The sequence below is a fragment of the Hyposmocoma kahamanoa genome, unplaced genomic scaffold (genome assembly GCF_003589595.1).
Source record: "Hyposmocoma kahamanoa isolate Upper Pololo Valley unplaced genomic scaffold, ASM358959v1 86, whole genome shotgun sequence".
NCBI lineage: Eukaryota > Metazoa > Arthropoda > Insecta > Lepidoptera > Cosmopterigidae > Hyposmocoma > Hyposmocoma kahamanoa.
The window spans coordinates 18,382,612-18,399,523 of record NW_020654289.1 but is presented as its reverse complement, the minus strand read 5'-3'; the positions used below and the strand labels follow the sequence as shown (position 1 = coordinate 18,399,523).

The 16,912-nt window shown below is 33.6% G+C and overlaps 2 protein-coding genes across 5 annotated transcripts in view; one reads left to right on the top strand and one right to left on the bottom strand.

The window, feature by feature from the left end:
• Window positions 1–335: 335 nt before the first annotated feature.
• LOC113234758 (methyl-CpG-binding domain protein 3) lies at window positions 336–9,818 on the bottom strand. 2 transcript variants are annotated; one of them, XM_026470223.1, is made up of 7 exons: window positions 9,589–9,815; window positions 8,187–8,336; window positions 6,226–6,391; window positions 5,889–6,033; window positions 5,212–5,357; window positions 2,621–2,705; window positions 337–1,004 (listed from the first exon to the last, which is right to left on the bottom strand). In XM_026470223.1, exons 1-6 carry the CDS (start codon window positions 9,708–9,710, stop codon window positions 2,685–2,687), a joined length of 750 nt encoding a protein of 249 aa, XP_026326008.1. In that variant the 5' UTR covers window positions 9,711–9,815; the 3' UTR covers window positions 337–1,004; window positions 2,621–2,684. The 2 variants fall into 2 exon arrangements, with proteins under 2 accessions (XP_026326009.1, XP_026326008.1); XM_026470224.1 differs by lacking the exon at window positions 8,187–8,336 and having other exon boundaries at window positions 336–1,004; window positions 9,589–9,818.
• A 4,191-nt stretch (window positions 9,819–14,009) lies between these two features.
• The window catches only part of LOC113234949 (probable phospholipid-transporting ATPase IM), a 132,695-nt gene continuing 129,792 nt past the window's right edge, over window positions 14,010–16,912 (top strand). For all 3 annotated transcript variants that reach the window (XM_026470476.1, XM_026470475.1, XM_026470473.1), the window contains exon 1: window positions 14,010–14,142. The gene's annotated coding sequence lies outside the window, so the exon portion shown is untranslated. The remainder of the gene's footprint in view (window positions 14,143–16,912) is intronic.

Below are 16,912 nucleotides of genomic sequence, written 5' to 3'. Positions count from 1 at the left end.
GTCTGTTGGTCAGAAATCTAGACAATTTCCCATATAAAAATAAGTCTCATTTGTATACAGATTAATCCTGTGACAACTTATTACAGTTTTGCAACATAATAATGATGAGCTAACAGTTTCTATCGTTCCATATACATGCTTAATGCAGAGGAGACTCTATCTAGAAATCTTCTTATCTTGATAATGCTTTATTTTACTGTAGTTATAGACTTAAGCCAAATATCATAAGGTTGTGAGACTGTTATTGTAAATAGTATGCACTATTGCCGCATTCCTTTTTAAACGAATTGAATTTTGAAAAATTAAAAAAGACTTAAAAGTTATGGAAAATGTTTTATTTTATTCCCTACACTTGTTAAAAAGAGCTTAAATTTATTAGCACAACACAAAGTACAAATTTTTTTTTTTAATTATCACCTAAAAAGTTTTTTACACTTAAAAATTCATATATGCTGCTATAGAACATTACTCAAAAACATTGTAAATACGAAAATACACACAATAGCTCGAAGCTTAGATCACATTTAAAATAATATTTAAATGTTACATTAGCATATTAGCCACTATAATATGCGTTTATAAATTAATTTTACGCGGGCAAACTTTTAAACTTTGAACTGCAAATCCCACAATTTATGCTATTCATAGATTCTAACGATTTCAAATTGTCACTTCACTTATTTTATTGTTGAAAGAGTCAATAGCATGTTTTGCACATTGTATAAAATTGATTTGACACCAACACGCAGCTCAGTGGAGGTTGTTGTCAGTGGAGTCGGGCTCAGCACATTCAATAAGTTGCAGAGGACGAACGATCTGCACCGGTGGTGCCCGCAGGGGTGGTGGCGGGGGTGGCAGCCTCGGGGCGAGTGGAGGGGAGGGGATAACGACTGCGGGAGGCGAGGGCGCAATAATGGGTGCGGCGGCGATAACGGGTGCGGCGGCGATAACGGGTGCGGCGGCGATAACGGGTGCGGCAATGGCGGGGAGCTCCGGCGGCGTATCTTTTAGACAACAAAAATGTGTGTTATGGTCAGTTTAAAATTTTAAAAACATCAACAGTGACTAAAAACACCGTGCATAATAGTACTAACAAACACAAGTTAGTACTATTTGGAAAACAATTCATTTCACCACCACATAGAGAGGGTGCCCCAAAACTCAACGTCAAAAGGACACCGAGCGAGAGGTCAAGTTATATCAGTTCTGGTAAAAATAAAAAGTATAATAGATGAAAATGATAGAGAATAATAGAATTATGGTATGGTTGGTGTGACAGGCTGGTGTCCGCAAATCGACCGTCCAGGATCCTATTACTTCAAGTGATATAAGCATTTTTTTGGAAAATCCGACACCTTAGACCACCTTTAGGTACTCTCATCACAAATTTTCAAATTTTGCAGTTTATCCTTTGCTCAAATCGGAGTCATCATTTAAGCAATGAACGTGGTTCCTTTTGTAAAAGAAAAAAAATAAGTTTCATTGTATCATAGTTCACAAAAATTATGTCAGCAAGCTTTGACACTTCATATACTTTTTTTTAAAGTATTCACTATCCCTGCCCAGGGCAACTTATTTGAAAAGATGGCCGTTTAGTCAATATTTTAAAATGGTATAATACTTGCCAATTTTAATTGCATAAAAAATACTGTTGCAATTTTTTTAAATGTGGTCCTTTTGCAAAAATAATTAGCAATATTATTCTTTATGGAATAGAGTTCTAAGTAGCACAGCAACTAATTAGGTATGTCGCTTAACACCAGGCGCACGACTTATTCGTCCTGTCGCTTCGTATCTTAAAAAACTGGCAATCAATCTGTATCACTCTAATTCATGTCGAACAGCGTCAGTATCTATGTCACTGTCATATCTGACCAGCTCACTGTCACTAAACACTAGCTTTTTTAAATTTTTAGTTCCTCTTGAAATCTTGACTAAAGGCTACATTTTCAAGTACTTGTAAAAAGTGTCAAAGTTAGTTGAAATAATTTATTTAAATTATGACTCAACGAAAGTTTTTTTTTTACTAAAGTAACAACTTTCATCATTGACTTACAAATAAATGGACGACGGGTCTAATACAAAAACCACGAAAAAAAATGTCCCAATTCAACCTATTTAAACGTAGTGACATGTAAAGGAATATGAAAAAGCTAAAACGTTGAATTTAAATTGTAATGTCATCGCAGTACTGTCTAATTTAGCTTGCTTGGCTGTCAGTCGAACAAACGAAGATTAAAGCGTGAATGACGCTCTGTATACGATTTTAACGCCCTATAAGTTCGGATATTTTTTAGCGCGGACCCGACGTCCATATAATTGTAAGTCAATGACTTTCATCGTTTGATTTGTGAATCCGATAAATAGCGTGGTTATTTAGAATAACGTTAAAAAAAAGGAAAATTTAAAAATTCTGATTTGGTCAATGGTGTCTTTAGTGGATTTTTTTAGTTTTACCAGAACTGATATAACCTGGCCTCTCGCGCGTTGCCCGTTTAACGATGAATAGTGAGACAACCTGTATAATGATAAGCATAAACTAGCCCTTACGCCTATTCCATCCAGAAGCTTCAATGACATAAACTCAAATCGCAAACTAGGTATGTACTGTAACAGCTACCTGTGTCGGCGGCGGAATCGGTCGTAGCGGGCGGCGGGGGCTCCTCCCCGCCGCCGTCGCAGCCCTACGCGGCCGCCAGCGCCTCCTAGCAACAAACACACAACAATAAAAACAAGACTACATTTCATAAAAGTGTCATATCAATATTAGAGTAGAGCTCCGTGGGAAAGAGTTCGTCCAGGGAAGTACTGGTACCATACCTATTACTACCGCCAAGCAATAATGTTATCATTACTGCATTCAGGTTTTGAAAGGTAAGGGGGTACCGGTGAAATTACAGGCACTTGTCCTTGCCAGACTTGTCCTACTTGCAAAGATATACTTTGCAATTTAGATTGTTGCACACTTAGAATAATAACGCATAGAATGATAGTTTCATATCAAACGAACTGTCACAAGTGAGGCAAAAACCAAATTCATGTAGGCGTAAGCAACTTGTAACTACGCTCGTCGGCACGCACACAAATATACAAATAATGATGCCATGGAATAACATTTCCCTCAAAAGTGGGGAAATTGTATCTTGCTTAACTCATCATTAAGTTAAAGGTGCCTACAGATTTGCCCGACATTGTCGATCAGGTGCCTACAGATATGCTCGGTTTTGTCGATGAAAAACGAATATAGCACTTATTTGTAAATCCAAGATGGCGGACACGATTTTTCAAAATATGCTATATGGGTAATGGTATCCTTTTCGAGGTATTTGGGGATGCTCATTACGAATATGGCACTCATTTCTAAATCCAAGATGGCGGACACGAGTTTTGAAATAAATGCAATATGGGTATCATTTTCGAGGTATTTGGGGATGCTCATTACGAATATGGCACTAATTTCTAAATCCAAGATGGCGGACACGAGTTTTCAAATAAATGCAATATGGGTATCATTTTCGAGGTACTTGGGGGTGCTCATGACGAATATGGCACTCATTTCTACATCCAAGATGGCGGGCACGATTTTTCAAAAAAATGCAATATGGGTATCATTTTCGAGGTACTTGGGGGTGCTCATTACGAATATGGCACTCATTTCTAAATCCAAGATGGCGGGCACGATTTTTTCAAAAAAATGCTATGTGGGTATCATTTTCGAGGTATTTGGGGATGCTCAATGCGAATATGGCACTATTTGTAAATCCAAGATGGCGGGCACGATTTTTCAAATAATGGCAAGTTCTCGCTCATTACGAATATTGCTTTTATTTGAACTGTCGTGTTTGCCATCTTGGATTTAGAAATGAGTCCCATATTTGTATTGAACATTCCCAAACATCTCGAAAACGATACCCAACTTGCCATTATTCGAAAAATCATGGCAATGGCGGGCGCCCATCTTAGATTTAGAAATAAGTGCCATATTCGAAACCTAAAACCGAAAATGCCATAAGCAAACATTAAAGAAAATAACTGTTAAAATAGATTAAAAAATCGCTTAAGAATGCTCCCCTTTTAAGAAAATAAAATATTTTAATATAAAATATTTCGCTTGAGTTACGAAAAGAAAGACATATAATAAGCTATCAAAGTTGTACTGGTGGTGCCAACACTATAGTAGAAACAAATATATACTGTAAATTTGTTGCAATATGTGCTCCAATTCAAATAAAATTAATATAAATAATTATTCAATAAAGCATGAACGCAGAGCCGTTAAAAGTATTATAAAATAATTAAGTGTCCCAATCACTTACAGGAGTTAACGAAAACATTTAATGTTTATTCGAGTAAATATTAGTTCAAAATGCGCAAATAAATCGAAATTACAGGCACCACTAAAATTTACGTAATATAATTATTTTGATACAGAATAGCAAAATGGGGAGAAAAAAAATTCGTTACTTTGCAACACTTTCGTATCTTGTTGCCGCGAAATTATTTTTCTGTTTTAGTGAATATTTACATAAAAATATGAGTTGAAACGCATTCATTACTTACTTGTGGAATGCGATGTTAGTGTCTATTTTGTTTGTCTGTTGTATTTTTACACCCATTTACCGCACATTTCGTCATTTTTAGCAAAAAATTTTGGAGCTGTTCGCGGTGCAATATGACCTTGAGCACTAACAGCCCGCGCGCTCCTGGGACGCGTTTGGAACCCTCTAACTTGCCTCACTTAGCGTGTGCGGGCTAGGTTTCTATGCGTTATTATTCTAAGGTTGCACACTTGTTAGTCTGGTTACTTGGTATCATAAAAAAAAATCAAGCGAATAACATGACATGGTGTAACAGCGTTCACGATTTATCATAAAAGTAATAAAAACCAGCACAATCGCCAGATCGTATCTACGGTTGATAGTTAAAAATGGCTGTACATAAATAATAAAAAAATGTAATAATATTAGAAGGTCTCTCAAATGACAGTAGATATAATTCTACCCTTTCATAAAATTTACTAATGATATCAAAAAATTACTAATTTTTAAACTTAGTGTCGCTTATTCCGTCAGTTTTCTTTTAAACCGTCGATATGCCAAGATTGGCGGTTACACCAGAACCCGATTTTTCAAGAACCTGCAAAATTGTTCTCTAGTAAGCAAGGCAACATAATATCAGGTTACTGTACTGTAATAGAGCTAGCAGACACACCTGCAAACGAATTCGCGCGCGCTTGACACGCTCCTCCTGTCGTCGCACGTCGTCCTTGGTGATTGTCACGGCAGCGATCAGCGGCTGCTCGGGGTTAAGGAATACTCCCGGGTTTTCCAAAATTGATTGCTTCGAACCTGTTTGACCTGTAAGTAGTAAAAAACTTGTAGAAGACCAGTTTGTCTGTTATTTGCCCAATCACCTTGGAAGCCTTACGAATGGCGACCAAGTTATTTATTGGCTCGTCTAAAGTATGTGATGGATCATGACGAGCAATGACCCGATGTTCCATGACTGGCCCCATCATTCTGTTACGATCCACTTGCACAAGTCGGCGATCGCATCCAATGGCAGCTGACCGTGACAATCAAGGAAAGACGAGTAGCCTTCCAAATTCATATTCTTTACTTGTTTCATTGGGTGTATTAATTACAGTTCTAAGAGAACCAAACAATGATTTTAATTAATGAATTTTTTCATCCATATTAAAAGCACCTTTTGTATGGGAAAGTAATCGCAAGATTGATGCGAAAGCAGCATTTTATACGTGCTCTGTGTGTGTGATGATGTGTTTTTGACACTTAATTATGGGATTTTTGTGACAGATTTGACGCGTACATAGACGACGATAGTCGTGAAGTTTGGGAATAATTTAGTACAACAGCGAATCAACTTACCAGTAATTGGCTGGGAGGAAACATGCAGAGCAGTAGCCAAAGACTGTATGGTGGTGGAATCAGAAATGTAAGGACCAAGAGTCTTGATATATTTAGGCAACGTTGTCGAGCCAATCACGCCATACGAATCGCATGCTGTCAGGGCCTGGAATTGAGGAATTTTAGAATTAGGGTGCATATAAAAAGGCAGTAAAATGTGGTACATATAGCGCATCGAATACAGGATCGTGACGACTAGTCGCGTTGCAATTTATAAAAGTCAAATAGATTTTTAACAGTATTATTATAATGAAGACGGGGCTGTGTTGGACAGGTTTTTTTTTATGGTGATTTTTACCTCCAATCTTTTCTCCCAAAAAAGCTGTTTAGGTTTCTCCTGGTTGCCGTGTTTCAAATCGGTCTTGACTTTGCTCTCTTGTGTTTTGTACACGGTCACCGGCTGTTTGAATATCGACGCAGTTTGTCGAATCGGAGGCACCAGTGACGCGTCTGAGCGTACGCCCCTGTGTAGTGAGAAAAGACATAAACTTTCATTCATCTGTTCATTCTGTTTAAATTGTGTCTGAAATAATACTCGGACTGTTGTTATTTCTATTTCATCAACTACATTTGAATATTATTCCAAGTGACCAGCTGTTTTGGTTTTTAAAACTTTAGACATTGATTAACTTATAAGTTACACAAGTAAAAACTACAGATCATGCTCTATATAACCTAGATCATGCTTTAGACTTACTGTGGTAGAGTTGTACAAAAATATAGAACTATTTTAAGAAAATAGCAAGGTAACGACATCTTGAGTCTATTAAAGAATACTTAGAAAATAATATTAAATAACTTCTATATATTTGCTATCATACCAAATGTTATGTGAATATTGTATTATGATCTTAAAATCGAAAACAGAACCTGATACAAGTTGAATATAAGAAAAGCACATAACACACAGACACCAACGCATGTACCTACTTAATAAGAACAACATTAACTGTCTCCGTGGCCGAACAGTTACCATGCCGGACTGCCACGCAGAGGTCCCAGGTTCGATTCCCGGGCCGGGAGAAATATTTGTATGACCTACATTTATTTCTCTCGTGAGTTTGGGTGTAATTTGTGGTTGTCTATGTGTGTGTCCATGGCACCCGCGATACAGGGTTTCCCTAGTGCGGGGCTATGTTGAGTGTGTGCGTTATTATTATAAAAAAAAAAAGATTAATTCACACAAGATATGATAAACATTAAAACACAAATAACATACTGAGACTAATTAAAATCTTTGGAAAGTCTGATTATGTCGCAATGTGGGAGTTATTTATATTGCTGGCTATGACTATGTATACACATATAGAACAAAAATATTTATGCTACAGACTTAAAAAGACACTATTTAATGAAACATGTATTTTACAATAAAAGCATTAACCATGTACCAGGTGTCAAAGATGTTTATTTTTACGTGTTTCAAATTAGAAAAAGATAGCACATAGCGAAACTGTATGATGTCATATACTATGATTTGCAAGGATATTGCATATTTTAAAATTTATGACATGGGTATTTTAATGTAACAATTATAACTTGGTCTCAGTATAAACTCCATTTGCAAACTCATAGCCTATGTCATCATACAAACCCTATTGCCACTGTATCTATAGTATTGTTACATACTACAGTGACTAGAAAAGCACTATAAGCTTGCACAGTGAAGTTGTGATACTAGGTAGTCAAAAAGCTGTGCAAATTTTGATATGTCTTGGGCCAAATGGTTTTTATGCAGAGTTTGTAAATTTTTGCTGCACAAAAAAGACATGAAAAGTGGAAATCATGACATGGCAGTGCAAGAGTGACAAAGTTAGGTGACCAAAATTTATTATTAGGGTGATTAAAACCTTTTCTATTTGACTGTACAATGTGGTTTTAAGCTGATGATACTGTTATTAACATAAGGAAAACTAAATAAATAAATTTTGTTGCTTACATTTAGTGTCAAAAAAGATACTGGGTTGCAACTTTATGTTGAATAATGAAAGTGGAATAATTCTTTATTTTCTTCCATTCAAGTTCGATGGAGAAAATATGGATAGAAGAATGAGACAGAGCTAAAAAAAGTTTTAGTTTTTTTTGTCAGCATAACATTAATAAAAAATAAATTGAAACAGAAACATCACAAAATGCAACTTAAAACCACACAGTAAAGACAGTTAACAACTAAGCGTCTAAAAGGAGCGTAACACAAAGCACAGGAACACTAAAACAACACAAGTGAGTACAACACTAATATGGGAACTTTAAGGGAACCTGTAATCAAACTGCGCCCGTGCCTTCTTCGTTTTACACAGTAGCATTGTGTTTATTTGACCCTGCTGAAAGTCGAAACATGATAGGTCCATACTATCACCCAGATAACGAACTAGCTCGGGCTTACTGCGAAACTTTTTACCTGTTGGGCTGTGGAAAATTCAATGTCACCAATGGCCATGTTAAAGTTAGTTGTTAATCCCTCATTTAGCGATGGGTGTGGATAAGAGAACATTTGATTGGCATATAAATTTATATACACCTCTCCATTAACAGGTTTAGTAAATTACTAATCTAAGTTGTATTTGCTAAAAAGTTATAAAAAAATTTGTCACAATATGTGATGAGGAGTACTATAATGAGATTGTGATAAAAAAAAATATTAAACATTTTATTTAAAGTACTCAGCAAAATAGTTACTAGTTTCAATAAGCTTTCTGCCAATCCAATGTTCAGAAAAATTATTTAAACTTCACTACAACTCCAATGAGTTAAGTGATATGTAGCAGTGAAATCAGTAACTTGAAGTTGCAATAATAAATTAGTTTTTCCTTCAGGCTGTGATGGATAATTAAGGTATATTATCAAGGCTAAATTGATCCCACATGGTGTTTGATCTATATCTATGTATAGTACTTTACTGGGTACATCGGGCTTGCCTGACAGGTATAAGTTATAAGGCTAAGTGTCAGTGAGGCCTAGAATTATATAAGTCAGGCAATCCCTTTTCCCGTCAAGGCATATATAGTGCTTTTCTCAAACAATGCGAAGAAATAATATATAATAAAAGTAGAAAATGCAGAAAAAAGAAAAGTTAAAATGTACAATTTTTTTCCTCACAATTTAAAGACAATTTTTCTTGAGTCCTTTTACATAATTATTGTTAGTAAATTAATTCAAAAGTCTAGAACAGTGTTTGTAAATAAATTTTTAAACTTACTTCCTTGGTCTATAAAGAGTTACATGGTCTGTAAACAACAACAGCTACAATTTCTTTGTGTTCTTTTCTTTTAAATTTAAATATTTCTTAGGCATGTTTGAGAAAAATTACTTGTTTAGTATATTAAACCTAAGTACCATATGTTTTTCTTACAAAGTGGTGAATTTCAGCTAGTGAGCAATTTGCAATGAAACAAATGTAGCAAAAAAATTAGTATGGCGAGCGAAAATCTCTCCCCATACCAAAGCGTGTAAACGCGTTTTTTGTTTGCTACAGTTGTTCAGAAATTTGGACCACTTGGTCAGAAATAGCCTAAAATAAATCGCCTGTGTCTAAAAGACTATTTATTTTCTTTCGAAAACTGGAAACCATGAAAATCGCTACAATAAAATACACTTATATTATTGGTTATTTCGTTAATCTATATCTAAGGGAACCAGAAAAGTTAGTAATGAGGATTACCTGTAATAATAAACATCAACTTTTCCAGCAGAAAGACCAGATTTTCTCAAAACTTCCTCTCTTTGCCAGCCTTTGGGTAACGCAGGACAATCAGTACGTTTCTTCTCTATAGAGATATTCATCTCGACAAATTGTTGTATGGCTATGCGTTCTCGTTGCAAACAGATACACAAATCAGCTAATATATTCCGTTAAAGTAAGAAAACTATACACTCTACATGGACATACGCTATATCCAACTACAAAATGTCTACAAACCAGTCAATCTTCCATTAACTATTAACTAAAAACAAATTGCTGAGATGAGTCGAGTCTGAGACAGAGACAGTCACAAATTTCACAAACCACTAATACAAGAGACAATGTAAAATTGTAAATGTCAAAAGTTGTCAAGGATGCTTAATTGCTAGATATAATAAAACTAAATGTTTTATTACTGATTAGTTTTTTATCCGGAGTTATTTATTTAACAATGACTTAATAAGCAACCCTAAACCTACCTTCCTCAAGAGTAGTCGGTTGTGAATAGTTGGGTCATGGAAAAATTAAAAAAATTTCCATTTAAAAAAAAACCGTATTTTTCTGATATTTTTCCAATATATTATTTCATATTTTTTTCCACATTTGACGTTGACACCTGCCAAAAGTTGAAGTTACTGAACGAAAACGATGGAGCCATTAAAAAGGTTGTTATTCGCTGTAAAGCTCGTTTCACAATCCACAAATTCTGGCAATATATTGCCGCATTTTATCGCGTTGCGCGATGAGGCCTTTAATTGACCAATCAGGAGCAGTGACTATAGCTCCTGATTAGTTGACTGAAGGTCATATCGCGCAACGCGTTAAATTGTGGCAATATATTGCCAGAATTTGTGCATTGTGAATCCACCTTTAAACTAATCATTCTATAATCTCGTTTTTCTGTAATTTGCTTCGAGTTATACAAATTTTACTTTTCACGCTAAATCTTCAAAAGATATTTCTAAACCAAGACATAATACATATATTTTATATATTTATTCAGTACTTTTCAAATTTTACAGAATTTTTTCGGATAAATTTCCACTATCTTCATCACAAATCACAAATTGTTCGGAAAATTAACCTACTGTAATCCTAAGGTCGTGAAAAATGACATAAAAAAATTATATTGTGGATTTCATTGTCTGTGGTAAAAGAAATGCGGGAATTATCTACGCGGGAAGTTCAACTATTTACATTAAATTTTCTCCTATTTTGAATTAAATTATTTTGTATTATTTTGCAAATAAATTTACCAGTGACTAGCGCAAAAAAGCCGCAATGACCTCTGATAATGGAGGCAATCTTAGTAAACACAACAAAAAGTGAAAAATTACGGTTAATCGATTCATTATTTTCGAGAAAAAAATACGTTGAAAGCTTTTTAATATCTTTCATATATTCAGTCAGTGCACCAATGAAAACATCAGATCCAGCAATGAAGATACAATTTATTTGAATAACATATTCAGTAGGTATGAACGAAGAACTGAAAGAAATAAAACGGTGCATCCAGCACCAAATTGTGCAATTGTCTTGGATAACTCAAAAACTCGCGTCTCAAAAATACATCCTTATCCTCACATGATTATTCTGACTTCCAATTTAGAATGCACAATTAAGGGTCATCAAATTCATTTCAACGGATTTAATATGCGAGTATTTTTTGATTAGTGAGCAGTTCCTAGGAAATAACATCCATTCGAAGAACTAAGAAGAGTTTCGAAGCCATCATACCTACAATTTATAGCAAATTTATAATTATGGGTGCGTGTTGTATACCACGCAACTTTATGTTTACTACCAGTCTCGCAGTCCCTGTTTTAGTTATGGGAGATTTTAACGCACAACATACCGCTTTGGGTTCAGGTATTATTAAAACCTAGAAGAATACAAATTCTTTACTTGTTAAATAAGTGACATTTTCCACAAAAAATCTCCAAATTATGTACCAATTGTAAGAAATTCACCATCTTTCTGCAGATAAATCTCATATTAAGTTTATAGCTTTTTTGTTATTGAGTTTCACGTGCAGAAAGATAGTGATTTTCTTATCATAGCTATATAAATTAAAGACTTTTGTGGAAAATGTCACTTATGTGGTTTTACTTTCAAACAGACGAAATATTGGTGCATCAACAACGTCAAACGTCCAAATTATTCAGTTCCAGCTATTGATATTGAATTTAGTTCTCCAACTTTAGCCACTTCAGAGGAATGGTAAGTGCAGTATTCTAATGATCTTTGGGAAGGTGGTACTCTACTATGTCTGTATAACAACGAAGTCAAATGTGTATATCTGTCCCATTAAATATTATCTTTAGCTAAAAGATCATATAAGAGAATAAAAAATAAATAAAACAGAATAGCTAAATGATCATATAAGTATACGCGATGCAGTCGTTAATCGTTTACCTTTACACACGCGCGGGAATTTAAGCAGCGATGCAAGCGTGCGACTGCATCGATACGAACGCGCGATTGCATCGCTATACTTGGGATTTCTATGCAATTATATCGAAGCAATCGCGCGTTTGTATCGATGCAATCGCGCGTATGTATCGATGCAGTCGCGCGTTTGCATCGATGCAATCGCCTATAAATCGCAAGTGTAACGATGCAATCACGCGTTTCACGGACGCGCGTTTGCATCGCTGCTAAAAGTCACCGTATGTAAAAAAACATATTTTACAGAACCCTATACATATTCATATAAAATATTATTTTATAAAAATAAGTTTTTGAGGGAAATAAATTTGTAGGAGTAGTATTTGACTTAAAAATTATTTTTGATTACCATTTTAATCAAATAGAATGCAAAAAGTGTGAATATAAATAGGTCATTAAGTTAATGTAAGTTGGGATGTGGACCCCAAAGTTTAAATAATTATTTATAAGGCAATTGTAACAAGTCACTATTACTATGGTTTAATAGTTTTCGCAAGACTACTAGTATAAGCTCATTACTATTTCGTACATTGTTTGTTAGTTAGTTTGTTTTAAGATACTAAATGACGGGACGAACACTGATGCTGATAAGCGCTTAAAGTCAAAAGGAAATCACGAAACTTTGACACTTATGAAAATTAAAGCATTATCGACCTTAGGGTCGTATTCTAGAATTCTACTCAATACTCAATTCAGGACTTGAGTAATGCAGTGAGCACTGAAAATCATACTCAAGTCCTTGCCATTAGGGTCGTATTTCCAGTGAAATCATACTCAAGTCTGCTCAAATCCTGACTTGAGCATTGCAGTGAGCACTGAAAATCATACTCAAGTCCTTGCCATTAGGATCGTATTTCCAGTGCTTCAAATCATACTCAAGTCTGCTCAAATCCTGACTTGAGCGTTGAGTAGAGTTATGGAATACGAACCTTAGGGTCGTATAATTTCAAGCACTGGAAAATGGCAAGGACTTGCCATTAGGGTCATATTTTCATTAGGGTCATGATACTCAAGTACTGACTTGAGCATCGAGTAGAGTTCTGGAATACTACCCTAAGGGTCGTATTCCAGAACACTAACTCATACTCAAGTCCTGACTTGAGCATTGAGTAGAGTTCTAGAATACGGCCTTTAGACTATTCCTTTATTTTTTTCCATCCTCTAAGTTATCGACAGATTAGATTTGGACATGGTAATTTCGAAGTTCATCTTATTTATTTGTTGACCATTGGCCATAGAGCCATGATCAGCTTAAACAAGTAACAATTAATTGAAACTCAAAATAATACCCATGTAAAAGTTGATTTGTGAAAAAACTGGAATTACAAAACTCGCCATTTTTCTAAAATGTTTAAAAGCTACTTTCAACATAATCACGAAACGGAAACTTCTCAAATATAGAGTGTATGATATGATAATATGCACTTTCCTATTCTGTATCTATGATATGCACAAACTAGTAGGACAAACCAATGTAGGTTTAAGGGTGTGATGTATATATATTTTTGTAATATTCTTAGTGTTTAAAATAAATAAATAAATAAAATAAATAAATAGTATGAGATCACGAAAATACCTGATTTCTGTGCTATAGATATATATATTTTCTTTTTTCTTGGCTCTTCGTGTTAATGTTTTAGCTACGTGCAAGGTTTTGACTTGTGTCTTTAAAATGCGAAAACTTAAAAAGGAGATTTGAGAAAGAGAAAGAAGAGATCAGGCGAGGAACTATGAGATATAAACATATTTAAAGACGAATGTATTTTGAAAGCAAGATTCTGAAAAAAGAAGATCTTCAATAATCTGAAGATTTATTTTATTTTGTTTTATTTGAAGATTTATTAAGATTTATTGGTTAATAGATTTATTCCAATGCCGTGAAACCAATTACAAAAAAATATTGTCTGTAGTCTGTGGCCAATCTGTCTGTGACTAATTTTTTAATAAAGTCCGGTCCGGTGTTCGGTTGTTGTCCGTCGGTTGTGGTTTTCGTTAATTTCGTCAAATTTTATTACATAAAATTAAACGATTTTCACGTAACTAAAGTACGCGAGTATTTCTACGATAGCCGTTAACGTTGTGAAGGTGAGTACCGAGATTCATTTTGTTACTTGGGATATTTTTCCTGGTGATGTCAACTTTTTTGGACGATACTTTCACTTGAATAATTTTATGTGTTTCCTTTTCTTATAAGACCGAACACTTTTGCTAATCTTCAGACTTGTTGTTACGACAATACTGTCGCGATATCTCGTTTAATTACTTAGGAAAAAGCCTTTTTTCCTCATTTTGTACCTGTTACTTTGTTGCACCAGCGGTATCCAGGTTGTCACTTTATTTACTTGTCCGTTTCGTATGTACTATATATCTCTCTATACTTTTCCTGTTAATGATGTACATTCGTTACCTTTACGATTATTTAATAAAATACTGGAAAATCGCTGAATAGGTTAATGCGCTGTAAGCATTCATACCAAATAGTACTTGCGTTTGATTATAAAAGGCATTAAATGTTTTCATATACATAATCCATTACTTGATAAGTATGTACTTCGAGATATATATAGAAGCAGAAGTTTGCTAAACTTTAGTAGTAGTTGTGCCAAAAATACTCTACTCAATATTTTCATTGTCTCCATTATGGTACATGAGGTCTTAAAATTAAAATAATATTACACATAATTATTATATATTAACTTATTGTTATCCCTAACACAGGCTCTGCTCTTAAGCAGGGGCAGGCCAAGGTTTGAATTAGTCCCTTGAATTGTGCCTATCAAATATATTCATAAAAAGAAGTATGTCTCTGCCAAAATTTCAGTTTAATTAATTTACAATGATAAATTATATAACATAATTCAAGATTTATTTGTTATTTATTAATTTTGTTATTATTTTTTATGTTTTGTTAATTTATTATAATATTATTATTATTATTTGCCATTAAAGTTCACTCAAATTGTAGTAACATATTATAATTAATATTTTAAATAAATATTTATTTTGAAATTATACCTAATGTTATAACTTCAAAATAAATATTTATTTAATGCACTAGTATGATTTATTTACAGGTAGATGTAATTTCTGAATATTAGGTATTCTTCATGTCTTGACTGTCTGCTAACAAAAATATTCTAAAACTGGATAAGACTTATTGGAAGAAGGGAAGAATTAATCTTTTTACAATATAAAATAGTGTTTATTGCACAGAACAACAACAGAAACAATAAAGCAAGAGCCTTATAAACTGTTAGAATAGTGATGAGTATGAGAAGGCACCTATTTTGTATCTTGTGTCACTAAATTAGTAACATTTGTCTCATTTAAGTGGCATAACTAGGTCAATTCCAATTACATTATCTCCTACCTTATTGTGACTGTAATTATGTTAACATGTGTTTGTATGTATTTGGAACTATATTCTTTTAAACTATACTCGGGTAGTCTTTATATCATATCAAAATAATGTTTAGTGTAACACAGCCAATTTTAAAGGTGATTTGATGAATGAATTTGTTGGAAACAGACGAAAGTCTTTGGGATCTGGCCAGCTGGGATCTAAATTTAACTTATCAACATTTGAAATAAAGAATAAATCATATAAATATGTACAAAAATATGCTTAACTATTGTATGCAAAAGAATACACTTAAAGGTGTGGAAATATTCCTATGAAAAAGTTATAATTACATTTGCATTAAGACTATTCTCTTCCTTGAGTAAGAGAGAAGAAAGAGTAATGGAAAAAGCAAGTACTCAGTAATTTTGCATGATGCAAAGGTACTTTATGACAATTTTTAGGAGGGTAAATTTTTCCAACAGAGATTGTGTGAGAACAACATATTTCAAAAGTGACATACTATAGTAGTCGCTTTCGCACTCTATAGCGCATTGTAATGAACCATAGACTGCAATACTTCAGATTCAGTTTTCTTTTAACTATAGTTAGATTTTAAATTAGAGGTAACAAACTGCAAGCTACTAACGTCACTTGAAGAAATAATGTTGTCAATTTGTGTTTCATATTTATTGTGTAGTGATTGTTTGGTTCAATTCTCAATGAACTCACTGAAAACACAATCTGTCAAAAAAATGTTAAAGATGCTTGACTATTGTCCCACTAAGCAATATTTCATTTACATTAGTTTGTACATACTTGCATCATTTTTATATTAACAAATTCTTGATTAAAAGCAATATTAAGACCTACAAATTGATGACCTATTTTGTTAATCAGTTTATTTTATTTTATGTATTTATTAAGTACTACCACATCATATACATATATTACAACATTTCAACATTCAACACACGGAATTACATCTGATATATATGACAATTACAGTGTACATAGCATTTATAATAGAAGGGTTACTAAAACAACTTATATTAAATTAATTTAAATTAAAGTTATCAATACCTACTGCTCGAATTTGAATAATTTTGAAATTTTATTGACAAAAATATTTAGCTTAAAATATTTAGTTTAGCCAATCCTTTAAGAAAACTATTTTCATTTCATCAAAAATTAGCAACTTGGTAGATAGATATATTTGTTTATTATGTGTTATTAAAAAAACTGTGCACGAAAATATTTAACAAAACTTGTGTTATTTAAATGTGAAAATTTTTATTACTTTTATTTTTCTGTTGAGGATGGATATAAGCTCTATTCTAGAGGCGGGTAATTATTTTATTACTTTTTTTGACCTATTGCTATTCTTACAAATAACAGACAAGTAAATACCTCCTACCTATTAATTATTATTGTTTTCTTTGCTTAAAACATTGCAAAGACGCCCACTAGCTACGCGGGTAGTGTTTTTTAATAATATTTACATTAGCCTCTTTA